This window comes from Corvus hawaiiensis, chromosome 2 (assembly GCF_020740725.1).
Source record: "Corvus hawaiiensis isolate bCorHaw1 chromosome 2, bCorHaw1.pri.cur, whole genome shotgun sequence".
Taxonomy (NCBI): domain Eukaryota; kingdom Metazoa; phylum Chordata; class Aves; order Passeriformes; family Corvidae; genus Corvus; species Corvus hawaiiensis.
In genome coordinates, this window is record NC_063214.1 from 112,548,520 (window position 1) to 112,565,265 (window position 16,746).

The 16,746-nt window shown below is 41.4% G+C and overlaps 1 protein-coding gene across 18 annotated transcripts in view; it reads right to left on the minus strand.

Moving 5' to 3' along the window:
• DMD (dystrophin) overlaps positions 1-16,746 on the minus strand; it is a 1,090,817-nt gene that overhangs the window by 79,084 nt on the left and 994,987 nt on the right. For 14 of the 18 annotated variants that reach the window (XM_048288642.1, XM_048288670.1, XM_048288700.1 and 11 more), the window contains one exon: positions 1,503-1,564. In XM_048288642.1, coding sequence (XP_048144599.1) covers positions 1,503-1,564 — 62 coding nt within the window. Of the gene's footprint in view, positions 1-1,502; positions 1,565-8,249; positions 8,373-16,746 lie in introns of those variants that run through there. The other 4 variants (XM_048288770.1, XM_048288741.1, XM_048288761.1 and 1 more) reach the window with 3 other exon arrangements.

Here is a 16,746-nt window from a genome sequence, read left to right on the forward strand (position 1 = left end):
AATCTATCAGGACACTTTTCTCCCTTATTACCTTTTCACTTCTTGGTATTTAAGAGTACTCTGGCTGAAAGAGGGAACTAGCAGAAGAAAAGCAGTTGCAACAGGACTTTAGGTCTGACCAACAACAGTATCAGCAATACCACGCAATCTGTGGATCAAAGGCGGCTGCGGAGTCAGAGTGCAGTTCAATTAACAGGCAACTGTTTGAAGACCTGTTTGAAGGGATGTCTGCATGTGCAATTACCGTTTGTTCTGAAACTTTTAAACCACTCACTTTTAGAGTAGAAATATGAAGGAGACAGGGCAATACGTTATAATTAAATGACAAGTCAATACCTGTCTGCTTTTGCATTTGGTCAGCCTGAACCTATACATTTTATATCCCTTTTTGGCATACAGAGCTGCATTCTGGTTAATTTTTAAACCAACTGCTGCCGCACTGCTAATACTATAAAGAAAAAACCTTCACACTGTGTCATTTCATTTCATAATATTACTTTTCTAAAATATTTTTAGCATGCCTTGAACTGCAGAGCACCATAGAGATACCTAAATTCACTTGAAATAGATTACACTGGCATAATTAGACTGTTTTCAGCAGCTAAACTAGAGTCCAGCAGGTGATAATTTAAGCTATTTTTCACCATGGCAAATAAGCCTGCACAGAATGCTAGATTTGACAGTTCTAGCGCTCAAGCTGGTTTATGTACATGTGCTGTACAGACGTAACCTCCTTTATGAATGCAGCATATTTACTGATATTTCTTTCAGCAAAATAGCTTAATTTTTATTATACCCTCTATTATTTATTAACACAACCATTAAAATCAAAGAGTTAGCTATTAAATGGCCTGCCAAGCAGCCTGCACTAGAGCATAGATTAACCTATTTTATCTTATAGATGTGCTTCTGTTAATAAATTCCAAAGCTGCTAAAAAATGAAAAAAAATAACCCTCCACCAGAGAGGCACATCTGAAGTCATAATAACCATGCAATTTGGGTATTCGAAATGACATCATGACAGCTGCTATGCCTTCTAAGTATTGAAAGTGCTTTAAAAATAAAGCAGTGGTAACACAGTTTGGCAAATTGCTTCAATTGGCTTCCCACCATCCAAAAGTCAACATTAACAGCAGCTTGGTTTGATTTTTTCATGTGCCTTTTGTAAAGTAGATTAGACAGTGGAAAGATTCAGGATTATTTTTTTCTAACTTCTGTTCCAGTCTTTCAGTAAAGACTTTGCAACAATACACGCAAATTACTTTATAAACCCAGCGTACATTCCAAACATACTAAATGAAATACAATTTTTTTCTACTGCATGTTTGAAATGTGTTCCTTATGTATTTGCCTTGCAGAAAATTTTAACCTTGGTAAAAGCTCTGCCTCTCTCTTTCACCTAATTTTGGTTTGCTTCCTCTGGAAATCGTTGCCTTAGTAAATCATTCAATTTAAAAAAAAAAAAAAAAAAGGCACCAAACATCTGGTAGAGATGTCTTACCTAATGACTGGTAAAGCTCAGTCATCTTGGGATGATCCCAGCAGGTCGTTTGCGTCTCATGGCTACAACACAAAACATGAAAGTTAGTAAAGTAGAATTTCTCTCTCCATCTCACAGCAATGATGCAGGCTGCACATCAGAGCACATAGCCAGATCTGTACCCACAGCCTGGGCTGCTCTGGGGGGGCTCAGCAGTGACAGGCGTGTCTTCTTCCAACAAGAGGCACTAACCTGGAGCACTTTATTCAGGCAAGGGCTCATGAAATAAAATTAAAAGCAGTGCTAATATTAAAAAGACAGCAAGTATTCAGATATGTCAATCTTTTCAGAAATTTGCAAGCAATCAATTCTTAAGAACTCATTGCTTTGTATAGGTCATTCTCCAGTTGCTCCAAACTAGAGGACAGACATTTGAAAGGGCTTAGTTCTTAAAGAGTTTCTGGAAACTGACCAGACACTGAGATCCACATTTAACTTGCTTTCCCCTACATGCTCTCTCAACCCTTTCCCATGTGGTAGGTAAGAAATACCCAACGCAGCAGGTCTAATCCTTCCTTCCAGTCCAGACACCTGTGCTAAAATCCCTGTGCAACAGCCTCCTGATCCACCACCAGCTTCTACCACTTCTCAGGCTAGTGTTCCACCCTGCAGTGACAGTCTCCTCTAGCAAAGACTCTTGGCTGCTCCTCTTGTTCCCCGGGACTCCCAGGCCCTTTCCCTCGCTCTGGAGGTCCCTGTGCACTGTCAGGTGGCAGAGCTGTTGGGAAGCCAGGGAAAAGCTAAAACGGGGTTATGAAATGCTGCAGTACGACCAGAATGTAAATTGGAGAGGCTCTGCATTGAGGCCAGCAGCCTCCAGCTTTGCAACGTGTTGCCGAAGGACAGGCAGCATGAGAAAGTCAACAGGATGAAGTGTTAGCAGGTGTAGTAGGAACTCATGTCTCCTAAGGTTATACTTTCTATGAGTTTGTTTTTTAATGACAGCATAGCTAATGTGATTATGTTTCCATTAACATAGAAGACTTGAAAGAAAAGTCTCCTTATCTGTCCTGTAGCCAATAAAGTCCCATTCAAACAGAATTCAGCTGCATTAAGAGACAACTGTAAGTCTCCAAAAAAAAAATACACGGAACACGCATGTAGCATACCACTGCTAGCAAATACATTTGCCATTTCTGTACCTAAAGGCAGACGTGCAGGTTTCAACATGCACACATAATTCTGGAGAATACATGCAGAAGAGCAGGACGTGACCCACAGCACTGTGGAGCTCCTGGAGCACACAGCTTCCAGCTCCAGGAGACCAAACCACCACCCAGCAGCACCTGCGTACCCCACTGTGCGCTGGAACACTGACACGACAAGGTTGTTTTAGAGAACAAACGGCCCTTGAGTTCTCATTTTGAGGCACTGATGTTCCCAAGTGCACATTTACCCTTTATAGGCTAAGAAGAGGTAAAACTTCCAATGAATCACTTCAACACCACCTCTACTGAAGGAAAAAGAAAATTGTGCCAGGTTTTCTTAGTATGATTTAATTTTGGCCACAAAAGACAGGCTATTTGTTTGATTCCTGTGAATACTTTACTGCCCCAGTAACCTCTGTATGTTCAGCAGCTTACCATATATAATATTTCCAGATTTTGGTCTGTAACTGCAAGAAAGAATGAAAGAGATCACAAGCACTAAGCATAAAGAAAAAACGCTGCCATGGTGCTGCCCTAGTTGAGCACAGGCTTTTAAACAAATCCCGTCTCATCAACCTCAGCATTCCCACCCCTTTCCAATTCCTGCAGTGGCTGAAGACGGTGAAAGGGGAAGAAGGACACCACAAGAGCAAAAGCAGTCTTGTTCTTTGCTCTGTTAAAAAACGAGTCCTGCAAAGGGAAGTGGCTGCAATTGTATTCAGAAATCTCCCGGTCTGGGGATTTTCTTGGTTGGTTAATTGGATTTTTATTCCCAGAAACTGGGTAGCTTCAAGTGAAAACCTGTGGATCTGAGCCACCTGTATCTGAGCTCCTTCATTTCCCATCCTGCTTGGTATGGGCAGGTTCTGCAGGGAGAATGTAACACCAGAACCTTTTATCATACCCAGGTATAAAGCATATTTTTTGAAGAAAAACAGAAACAGTTTCATTCCTAAAAACTCAGCTGCCAGAAGCCTCTACTGACACAACAGTAGTCCAAAGGGAAAGAAGATGGAAGTGTATTCATGGCAGAAAACCTTGTAGACAGAAAGGTCATGATTCAGGTGAATGAGCTGCAGATCCAAACAAACATTCACACCTGCAGACCTGGGGCTGCAGTTTGTTTGCACCTGACATCAGTCCCAGATCAATAGTTCCCCAGACATGAGGTCAGCCACCCTGGCTTGCTTCTCCACATGCAGATAGCCCCAGAAGTGGGGGATATTTGAACAGGAACTATACCATGGTTTGTATGCTGAATCACATAGCAAAAAATGAGAAAAAGAATTTATGTGAACATTTACAAGAAGCCTCCAAAAATAACCTGCCTTTCTGTATGAAATTAATTTGGTAGCCCCAAATTGTTCTATGGACAAACGAAACCACTTCAGACTCCATAGCTGTCAACCTGGCAGCCTTCAAAGAAACTGATTCCCCATGAAAACATTTAAAAGCCATCAAATATCTGGTAAAGGTGAATACAGATAGGATTATGGATATATCCCATGCTTGTGTGAGACAGAAGAACAAAAGGATCATCTTAGTGTGAAAAAACTAGTATCAAAAATCAAAGTTAAACCAATGAGTAATTTATTGAATTTTTTATTTTTATTTTTTATGGTAAGGCTTAACCACGTATCAGTGAGTTTAGTGTATATGGTTTAAGCTTATGGCATTTACTATACCTGAAAATACACAAATGCTTTTGAAAGACCTTGTAAATAGAATTTCCTTTGCCGAAGGAACACTGGACTCCAACTGGTTTCAGATATTTCTAATACCAGTAACCCCAAACCTCTACTCAGCATGCTTTTCTTTCATGGTATAAGATTAATTATCATGGGAAATGCATTTTTTGTAAAGAATGGTTTAATTTGCTCCATGTGCAAGTGACAAAGACTGAATTTTCAGGGCAGGTAAATTTCCCTTTTTGCTTTAATATTAAACTTTGTTGCAACTTAGAGGAAATATTCCTTTCCTAAGACTATAAAAGTCAGGCAAGTAGAGCCCCTAACTCTTGCCCAACCAGCTCCCTAGCAGTAAGCATCCATGGGGCAGAGTGCCCTGCACCTGGCTGGATCCCACCTCGGAGGGACTACCCAGCTCTCATTTGGTACCAGCCCCAGAGGTGGGCTGGCTGGCCCTCAGCACCCCTCTGTGCTCCTGCAGGAAAAAGCAAGGGCTTGGAAGGGAACTGTAGAGGTTGAGTGGCCGTACGGAGCCAGGGCAGACTTTGCTGGTACTTTACATGCAGAACACAAGAAGGCTGCAGATATTTCGCTCGAGCTAAAATGCGTTCGCCTCTCAACATCTTCAGCTCGGAAAATTATCAACTATTCCACACACCAGGGCAGCTCCAGGAAAGGTTAGATTCCATCAAGGCTATTCTTCGTAAGCCTCTTTGCCATTTTCAAAGGCCATTTAATTGTGAGGTCTGGGGTTGGACCGGTGGGGGAGGATTTGTGTGTATGCCCTTATTGTGAGCACAGTCTGAAGTGAAATGCCAGCTCAGCAGTTTCAGGCAGCCTCAACCACACTTGGGAATGCTGTAGCATCCTTAATAGATCTGCAGCAAAGTGTTTGCCAGAGTTTCAAACTCTGGTGAACAAGGCCCTTTACAGCCTGCAAGTCAGAAAGACATGAAAAGTATAGTCTGAGTCCTCTTGACGAGCAGCAGCTGAAGCAGAGCGAGAGTATGCGCAGAAATAAGTACTCAAAATGCTTTTCCAACAAACCACCAACACAAAAAGACATCAGCACACACAGCCAGCAGTTTTGCAATACTGGACATGCTCAGAGGACACATTTTTCAATTTGCCTCTACATTTAGGTCAACTAAATTGATCACTAGCTTTTAAATCACAGGCATTCTGAAACAAATAAAAATATATGTGCACTCATTTGGCTTATTTTCCTCTTTCTCACCTAACCTGAGCTGCAGAAGTGGAAAGGAAATTAAAACCAGGCCTGAAAAGAAGACAAGCAGCAATGGCTAGTGGTGACACCTTGGCGTAGGTGTGACTGGCACACTAAACATACTGATAATTCAGTGGGATGAAAGCATAGTCTTCACTTGATACATCCTTTGGGAACCACAGGACCACTTCATTAAAGGATGATTATATTATATTAGCAAGGATAATTTTTATGTAAGGAATTCTGTCACACTATGCCTGTGTGAACTCCTCTGTTCCTGCCAACAGCAGAGAGATTTGTCTCTCATCACTGTCAGCAGAGCCAACAACACACAGCATTGGAAACATGAAATCAAGAGATGATATCCTAACAGACTCACTGGCTGAATTACAGTTTCCTTGTTATAACTTGATCAGTTTGGACAAAATGCAGTCATTTTTTCTTCATTCTTTTTATATTACCTCTGAGCAACACCAGCAGCAGGAGGACTTGAAAGCAATGCTCCCCCACACCCAAATTCTTGCACAAATCCCCCCCCCCAACATTCCTGCACCAGCCACACCGTAACATTCACAACTGTTTTTGATCACACTCCTTCTCCCTCACACCTTAAAAAAAAAAAAAAAAAAAAAAAATAGGTCCCGTGTTTTCACTGCTCAGCTCCAGAGCAGAATTTTAGGTTGCAACTGCAAAGTCCTTTTTAAACTCTTACAGCCCTCTTCATTGGTGATACCACAGCCAGTTCTGCTGCGCTTCTCCGCACACTCTTCATTAGAAAATGCGACATGAACAACATGTGCAAATGCATAGATGTGCACAGAATATGAAATTCTATCGTGTAGCAATAAATAGTCACATATACTCACAAAAAAGTGCCAAAATTATAGTGGTATTTTACAAAACTCTGAACTCATCCCTTTTCAAATGACATGATTTACAATACTTCTCACCTTCTCGCTTTATGATGAATCAAATGTTACTCCAACCACCTTATGACTGTTGTCAAAAAGCCAAAATAAACATGATAGTTATTTGGATTTTACTAAACTAACCTAAATCCAACTGAAAGAGCTTTTACGAATAGACACTGCCTCTCATTTAAAAGAAAAATGTTTTCAACAGAAGATGACAGTGATTGCAAAGAAAGACTTAATATTTCTCTTTTTACAGTGCTTCATTAATGCCTTAGCTGAAACAAGACAGTGCTATGGAAAGTATTAGCAATGTAAAAAGGTGGCACTCCTTTGTGCTTTACAAAGGACTACTGTTTTCATCTGTAAATCTAGAGACTACTGATCTGCGCAGAGATTACTTCTGTTTAAGCCAAGGATCAGCGTCTCTTCAGCAGGAATTTGACTTTAGCCTGTTTTATTGGCTTTTGCAAGATTTATCAGACTGCTGAAGGCAGGCACCGATACATATTAAAGTTTCTTGCCGATATGGGAAATGAAAAGTAGGAGAAGGGCAAATATCACTGTCAAGTACTGAATAGTAACCCTTTTTTTCCCCCTTGATGTTAAACATTTATTTTGTCTGCTCTGTCAGGGGCAAAGATTCCCGCTCAGCGGCTTGGGCTGGGTGAGCCTTGCCCCCCCGGCTTGTCACTCTCGGCTGATCTATTTGCTTTCCAAAGCCTCTCCTCCCCGCTTCTGCCAAAGCAATTTCACTGCAGGGTCTTGTCAAATCCAGACTCAGACAAGCGATGGCCTTGAACAATTCCTTAGTGCTAAAAAGGTCAAAGATCCCCGATATAACCAGGTTCCTCGTTTCCTCAGCTCTGCACACACACGCCTGCAAAAACCACCTCTCTGCCCAACTCCAGTGCAAGACACCTCCGGTGTCCCAGGCTGCAAGATGTTTTACAGCAGCTATTAAAAGGCAATATAAGGTGCCATGTAGCAACAAGAAATACAGCACTTGCAGTGCAACCGCCCGGAGGGAATCCCCTCCCAGCCTCTTCTGCCTATTAACTTGAAAGATTACTTCTAAGCATGAAATTATGGGGGGGAAGAAGCCATACACCCCCGAGCACGTTTGTTTTTAGGAATTCCGCTGAAGTTCGCGCCCGACCCGAGGCGCCCCACAGGCGATGTGCCGCGCAGGTGACGCTGTACAGCACCGCGCTACCCCCAAAAACCTGCGGAGTAACGAGGCGAGCCCCGGGAATCCCACACCTCCGGCACAGCCGCGATTCCCTGGCTCGGCTTCTCCCCTCGCCAGCGCGCACGGGCACTGGCGCAGGTACAGGCACCGGCACAGGTACAGGTACGGGCACAGGTACGGGCACAGGTACAGGTACAGGTACAGGTACGGGCACAGGTACAGGCACCGGCACAGGTACAGGTACAGGTACGGGCACAGGTAGAGCCACGCGTGCGTGCCGCTCTCACCGCCATCTCCTACGTGTGCCAACGGGGCGCATCCAGCGCCCAACTACGGCCTCGGAAGCGGGGAAAGGCGCCGAACCAAACGCCCTTCCAAGTTCCCACAACAAACCCGGCGGCAAGTTGAGATTTCCCGTGTAAGCGATGACAGCGGCGGCCGGCCACGCTGCTCGCCCCCGCCGCGGAGCGCGGGATGGCCCCGGGCCGCGGCCGCGCCCCCGCCCGCCCCCACCGGCACCTGCGCCCCTCATCGCCCTTACCCCCGGAGCTGCTCCCTCATGGCGGCGGCTGCTCGGCGGCGCCGCGGAGGCAGAAACAGCGCGTCCGCCCAGCCCCGCCGCTCAGCGCCACTGCGGCCGCCCCGCCGGCAGGGAGGGACGGCGGCAGGGAGGGAGGGATGGAGGGAAAGGGAGAGAGAGGGAGGGAGAAGGCGGCGCTGCCCCGCCCCGCCCCGCTCCCGCCCGGCGGCGGTGCCGGCGCCGCACGCCCTCAGCCCCATCCTCCCGCCCCTCATCCCGGCTGCGGGGCGGCTGAGGGCACCTCGCCCCTCCCCGGCCTCCCCGGGGCTGTGCAGCTATTCTGGAGGAAGCCCTCGGGGCTTCCTTTGACTTCCTTTTTATTTTTTTGGGTGTTCTTTGCCCTGGCGCTGGCCGGCCGGAGAGAGGGGTGTGCTGAGAGGCGGCAAATCAGTTCACCTTCAGCGGGCTTGGGAAGAAAACTTAGCTAAAATATGCACCGAATCCAGACAGATTTGAAATGGGCCTTAACCTGCACTTTTTTTTTTTTTTTTTCAGCGTTTAATTTTGGTGCTTAAAATGCCGAGTGGTTTATTTATGAGTGGAATCAGGTAATTTAATTTCTAAGGGCTTGCCTTGGCCCTGCAGGGAAGGAAGGGTGAGCTTCTCCCGTGGATCTGTCAGTGCCGAAGAAATAGTTCTGCTTATGCCAAGTTACTGTTGCAATGTTTCTTTGCATTAATTCCTACGCAATATGAATTACACGAGGAAAAGCCAACCATCTCCTTTTAGTGTCACAAGCACTTCAAATCAGCACTCCAGTCTCCCCTCATGCATGTTGTCCATCTACATCCTTTACTTGTTAAAATAAGGCTGTGTCGAGCTCCAAGTCCTTCCCATAACCCCTTTTTCAAGCCTTGCATATTGTGATTTCCTGGTAAAGCTACCCCCAAACCAATTTCTTTCAAGTCAGATTCATAGAATGGTTTTGGTTGGAAGGAGCCTTAAACATTATCTTGTTCCACCTCCCCTGCTACTAGACCAGGTTGCTCAAGGCACCATCCAGTCTGGAACACTTCCAGGGATGGGGCATCTCCAACTTCTCCGGGCAACCTGTTCCAGTGCCTCCCCACCCTCACAGAAAAGAATTTCATCCTAATATCAAATCTAAATCCATTCTCTACCTTTCAAATGTACAAAAGAATCTCCCTGTTTTTACACTGGGAAGATACACACCTAGAAGCAAGGAAAATTCATCCCACCCCTGTTACACGGATGTCAGTAGGAGGGTGTAAGCCTAAGTTCCAGGAAATTTAGGGCTCCCCCTAAGGCTCCAGGTGGTTGGGTTATCTGATTTTAAGAAAAGTTCAACAAGCAGTTCAAGGAAAGCCCATGTGGGTTTTTTATCTAGAAACATTAATGTGAGAGATGCTCGAGGTTCAACCCCTCAGGCCCTCAAATGTAAATATAAAAAATTAATGGAATTAAATGCTAAATTCTCATAGTTTCCAGATGATTTAGGTTGTTTTAACAGGTCTAACTCACAGTTTTCAGTAACCTTGTACCTGCAATACTACCCCAATATGGAAAGAAAATAGAGGAATAATATTTGTGTTAACATAAATCGCCATGTTAAAACTCATTAGACTGTGTATTTTCCATTTAATTCAGTGGACCTTGTATTGGATACATTGCTCTATCACGTATCTTAGTTTTGATGTGAATAAACTGGCTGAAGGCTGTCAATTGTGTTATATCAGCAGTCTCACATTGTCTCATTTTTAGCCAAGTTTTAAGAAGTGAGAAAGCTCTCCTTAAGTCTTTAAAACAGGATGATTTTCACCCTAGTTGGGAGGAACCTCAGGGTTCACTACAAGGAGAGAGCAGCTGCTCATGTCATACAAAGGGACGGGTAGCCAGAGGCCAGGCATTTCACGGCGAAAGTGGTTTGTTTTCCTTCAGAAGTATCTAGCACTGATTCTCTGATACACATTCCTTCAATTTTCACTGTTGCTGGAGCTTCCTGGCCTGCCTTAACAGAAGCTTGATGCTGCTATTATCATGCTGGTCTTCTTTCCCATACAATAGTGCCAAGTAATAAGAATTTAAAAACCAGTCTGAATTTCTCATACTTTGCATAATCTTCTTTCTCCTTGAGTTACAAATAAAGCATTGTATTCAATTAGACTCACAGCAGGTGAAAACCCCAATTAGTGAATCCATTTTCTTGGCTCTTTTTCCCTACCTTACACCCACACACCACTTTTTTTTCTTTTTTTTTTTTTTTAACAATAAAGGGTAACTCTGAGTCATTCTCCAATTGAAAAGCAAATTAACCCTTTGATCTCCCAAATCAAACTATTACTCACTCAAGAACATCCAGGGGGAAACAAGAATGTTGAAGGATTAAGGGATTAAGGCCTATTGACTTTATGAATTGATTTTTACAAAAAAGTCTATTTAATGTAGTTCTGATTGTTGTCTCCAAATTCACAAAAGCTTTTCGCTGTTTTGATTGACCTGAAAATTATATTTGTGCTGTATAATGTACATGAGTAATACCACTCTTACTCTAAATTACTTTTAAACTACTCGTAATTTATTACATAAATATATTTTGTTTGCAGTGTAAGTGGTTACTGTCTTTGGCATTTGTAACTGAAGCCAATTTTTATGCCATACTTAATTTTAGGCCATTTATTTGATAAAAGATAGTCATCTCCCTATAGAAAATAAAACCGGTTTACAGAGTAAGCAGAGTTTTAATTCCCTGTGGTGCTTTTCTTATGCAAGGGCTATTCAGTCACCTTGTGCACCTACATAGAGACCTTAATCAGAAGAAGAGCAGTGTTTATTTCTCCTATACTGTTGTTTTGTCCTGGACTGTATCTAATCAATGTATCCATATCTTCAACATTTAATAACACCAGGTGCTTAAAGGGAAATCATGGCTGCCTAAAAAATGAGGGATAATACTTAAAAGTGGTCTTACTACCCCAAAACTCTTTCAGGAAAAAAGAAAAATAGAAAGATTAATTGGATTTGCAGGCAGTCTGACTACATTGCTCGCTGTCCAAAGGGTCACTGGAATTTCGCATTTAAGAAAGCAGATTTTTCGGTTTTAATAAGTTCTCCTCAGAATGTTGTCCCTTTTCGATGGGGAAAGATCCAGAGTCATGTACACATTAAAACTAATTATTTGAACATAAAATAATTGATTCCTAAACATTAACACCTGAGTATAAATCTTTGTAAGTTTTATGTACGAGATTAGCATCATCACTCCATGTTACAGACAGATGTGGAAAACCAACTGCAGAAATGGGTAGGGACTTGCCTAAAACTAAGGTAGACATTAAAGGTACAAGTTTGCTTGTAAGTTTAGCATTTTATGAGTTAAAAACTAGCGACATTTCTTTAATTTTACTGCCATTGAAAGTGAAGATACAACATTTTCCTATTAGCTAAGTCTTGCTTCCAGAGCCCTCTGAAGTGTGTAGCCTCCTTGTAAGTGTGGCTTTACCACTGCTCAGCTATCTGGTCAGTGGATTAGTTTGCTTTGCATATAAGAAGATGTTGTGGTGCTCTGTGTTGGGCTGGCTAATCCGTTACACTGTTTGAATCTATTTTCTTTTTCTTGGTATAAAAAAATGCTAAAATTCACTTGGGATGGCATAATGACACTTTCCTGGATCATGCATCTTAAATATGCTCCAAGGGCTGACACCTCCAGGGTGTCTGGGCAATTGTTTATAGCTCTCAGAAGAGCCAAGAAGTGAATACTGGTTTGGATGCTGCTAGTTTGTTTTGGGGTTTTTTTTTGCCTTTTTGCACATTACCACTGAAAACACATTAAAATACTATAATGCAATGAAGCAAATGGTTTTGAAATGCTCCATTCATTTTCCCCAACACTGCACTGTAAATTAAAGACCTAGTAAAACATTCATAGCTCAGTATACTTAAAATCAGTTATTTTCACCAGAGGGTACTGGGAAAGGAGCCTAACACTCCCTGTCCAGAGGGAAACTCAACCTCTGTCCCATATGAAGGATGACAAGCTGGTGCTTCTTCTGACCCAAGGGCTCATTCTCTGCACTGCAAGGCAGGTAACCGGCAAATGGAGCTCACAAGGATTTGTTTCACTAAGATATTCTTGGAACAGACAGACAAGGAAGACATATCCCTTCTTTTTCTGTTTTTTTAACTAATTCTGCAGTAAATACTACAGAGCTTGCAGCAATGTAATAGCCAGTATGGGAAGTGTTAGTACCCGGCACGTTTGACAGGAACACTTCTGTTCCTGCTGAATGCACAGCGGCACAGCTTTCGCATTCCTTTGGGCTCTACTTGCTTTTACTACAGTAAGGACACCTGATTAAAAGTGAAATCTTAGTCACCCTACAAGATGGGTACAATGGAGCCTCAGGAGCAGCCTGTGTGTGCCTTATGTTGCACTGCGCTGCATGCTGTTGCTGGAAGGTGAACGAGAGGGTGCCTGTCATTTTGAATATATTAGATATATGTATGAATTCCAGCCTGTTGAGATCTTGGAAAGGATAATTTCGAGAGGCTACATTTATTTTTTAAGGTGATAGCAACAGTAGCAGGGTGTTCAGTCTCTACTGCCATGCGTATGACCTTGAAAAGAGGAGCAGAGGGGGACTGAGGTTAAGTAAGACTGCACACATTACTAGAAAGATATCTTCCCAGGTCCACCAGCACTATGAGCTCTTCAGGTAAGCTCTTGTGAATAGCAAAAGCTCTTTTCTCCCTTCCATAAGAAACCACAGCAAAGAAAGAAAATTAAGAAAGCAGTAACCCTTACTCTTCTGAGATGGAGATGAACTGGAGTGTGAATAGTCCCATGAACAGGAGATCAAGAAATGTTGACAAAATGCTGACATAATGCTAGAAGACTAAAAGTAGTAAAACCCCCTCTGAAGTAGGCTTTCAGTAAGCTAACAGGGGAAAACCCCATATATATATATTAAAAAAGAAGACTTAAAATCTACCAACCGAAAACATAGGTCAAACCAAATTGCCTGCTGGTCTTAACAATGCACAAATAAGACTTGAAAAATTATAATTAGACCATAGTAAATTCTTGGTTTGAGGAGTCTGTATTGGCAAAATGAATGATTATCATTTCAGGGAGTAGGGTTGAGAAAAAAATGCACACTAATAAGGATAAATTAAACAAAGCAGCAAAGAAAAACTCCATTTCTGTCTTTTCTTTGCATGCCCAGTTGGAAATAAATGATTGTTTTGCTTCCTGGGAGGATTAAAATAAGGATTTCATAAACTGTCTTACTCACTGACTCTCTTTTACCTCAAAATCTTTCTTTCTATGCATAAAATTATGTGTTGCAAACACAAAAGCTGGCTTACAAAATCATTAACTTCTCTACTGTTTACTATCAATGTATATATCTCAATAGCAAGAAACTCTGTATCATGCAGTCCTGCTTCACTCAGGCCCAGAAAACCTGATCCTAGCTACTGCTCACCCGGTGTTCCCAATCCCTAACATGCTGCCCCCTCTTCCAAAGGTTTCCACAGACATTAAAGGAGAAGAATGCCATCTTTTTTTATTAATTTGCTTTTTGGTTGTGTTGCATTCCCTAATATACATATTTTTGACATTATTTAATCTATTTTTTGTGACTAATATAATACAAACAGATTCTTTTTTCTTACACTGAAGACATTATTTCAAAATGTCTTTTTGTGAATACCATCTAGAAGAGAAAATTCTCCTTTGGGAAAAAAAGACCCTGAGATCATGCTAGGAGATTATGTACTGGGATATTCCAATGGTAAGGCTGCACTTAGGTAGCAAAGGAAGAGAAAAGTGAAATCTATTACATTTTACAACACCTATATACAAGGAAGTTCCATGACACATGAGCAAAGCTTAGTCCTTCTGCATGGCAAGACTCCTTCACTCTATCTTCCTAAATGTCTTACATAGGGACCCAGAAAGCAGAGCATTACACTTGGGGAAGGAACCAGCCCAGAGAAGTTAATGGCAGAGGGAGCAGCTACATCTAACTGGCCTCACCAGTAATTCCATCCAGCCTAACTCCTTCATCTGATCCAGGTGACATTTCTCATCATTTATTTGCATAGAAATGCAGCTTCAGGTTTAGGGTTGTGCAACCACTCTCAGTCTGAGGTTAGCAAGAAAAAAATTCTGGAAAGCAAAAGCTTCTCATCTGCCATTTCTGAAATAAAACTTTTTATTTCATTTCTAAACAATATCCTATGAAAAAATATACTTTCCTTCAGCTAGAAAATGAGGCAATTGTTCATACAGCTCTGGCAGCACCCCTTAATGGCAAGTGGCAACAGTCTCATCTTGTCCATGCCAAAGAGTGAAAATTAGTGTTTATATTACAGGCATTTGAAACAAACACAGGCACACAGATGCCTACATTAACTGGGACTTCCAGAGACAGATGAACCAGTATCAGCTATAATGGAGCCATGTCCTAGGGCACAGATATTATTTTATCCTAATTGAATCTGAAAGTATGTTAGCACTTAAACACTTCAGTAAAGAGGGTTATAAAGGAATTTTGAGGTAAGATAAAAATTATTTCTCAGTAAGTGGATTTCATTGATGAAAAGGATTTCATTCAAGTCTACTGTGCCAAGTTCAAGCATTTATGCTTTAGCATAATTCCAGAAACGTAATTCCAGAAATCTTCACCTTCCATTTACTTAACTATAATATGGTTCTCCCTACAAAGTAGCTCTCCCAGCTTTTACACTTCGATATCTTTGTGTAGCTCCTTCTATCCCCAGCACAGTAGCTGGCAGTTAATTCAGGGAAGAATCCTGTGGGTGCCAGCTGATAGGAAAAAACTTTTGCCGAAGTATATTGCACAGTTTAAATTTCATGCTTATCAAAGCCTAATAACATGAATGCATTTAGTGGAACTCAATGTCTAGGTGCACTTTCAGTATTTCATTTTAGTATTTCATGTTACAGTTGAGCCGAACGTCTCACGGTACATCTCAGCAAGGTCTCAAATAGCTTGCAATGCTATTGGCATACGTTCATTCAGTTCTCTGATCTCAGTTATTTAACAGAAAATGGAATCTCTTGGGGAAAGAATAAACATGCAAAATGATGATTCCCTTTCTCACAACACAGCCAAATTTCACTGTGAAAAATTTGCAATGAAAATCAGAAATGCCTTGTCTGCCCAAGTCAGAGAGCCTTGACATTTATGATCAAAGGTACACAGATGAATTCTAGGACCTGCCACAGTCCAGTATTGAATCAAGAACAATGGTGACTGTGTTTAACTGAAAATCAGCCAAAATATATTTTTTTCTTTCTATATGGAGCATTTTCCACATTGAACTAAACAAACATTTACCACATTTGTATTTGGAACTATTTGCTGCTTCTTTAGGAAATTGCTTTCAAAGGTGCAATCTAAATCCTGAACAATCTACACAGTCCTAAAATATTAAGGATTTAAACATTGGCTATGGTCCATATTAACATTATTAGACTCCTGCTGCTGCATCTAACTCCTTTGAACACATTATCAGAAATGTCAGCCTACAATTCTACCATATCAAAATCTTCAGCTTTTTCTAAAGTAGTCCGGACTTAAAGAGAAAATTCTTATTGCTAGGACTAAGTGAAGTTACCCATCTTTATCATCTCCCTCACTGCATGACACAGAAAGCCAGATTATTTTGAAAGTTCAAAATATCTTATTTCATATTATCTGGCCTAAGAAACATCACACAGTTTTTGTCACCTTCCTTCCAGGAAAAAAATGAAGGTATTAAATTCAACCAAGGTTTCTCTATATCTACATGGTACACTACAAATGCAGAGCACAGCACTCAAACCATTTGTTTACTTAATAGTGTCCAGAATTTGCCATTTCATACTGGCATAAATTTAACACATAGGTACCATATTATGTACTGTGTGGAAGATTTTCTGTCATTAAAGTTAGAAAGAAGGATCTTCTAAGCTCACACCTTCTGTCTCAGAAAACAGTACAAGTGTTTGAGCATTCATCTCTAATCTTAAAATAAAAAAGTCTATTTGTCAAACTAAAAATAAGGTGTCATTTTAAATCATAACTCTTCAGGTAAATAACTTTTCTTCAATTACTGTCAATAGCTCTGGTCTGTGGTTGCCAACTTTAGAACAAAATGTCATTTTGCAAATAATTATCCCCACTCTAGTTAATGCCTTTATACTAATACACATCAGGCAAGAGAAAATAATAATAATTAAAAAACAAACCTTCAGCCTTATCTTTTAAATAAAGACAGGGTTAAGATGTGATTTCTAAATACTTTTTTACTTTAGCAATAAAATTTATTTTGCTTATGGGCCTTATAATTTTTAGCAGTGTGGAGAAATGAATGTCGTGTTACTTTTCCACAGTTTTGTTGCTGCAGTTGCTTTTCATTCTCATTCTTAAAATTCTACTGCAATTATTTTTCAAATTATTATCCTTCTACCCATGTCCCTCAATTT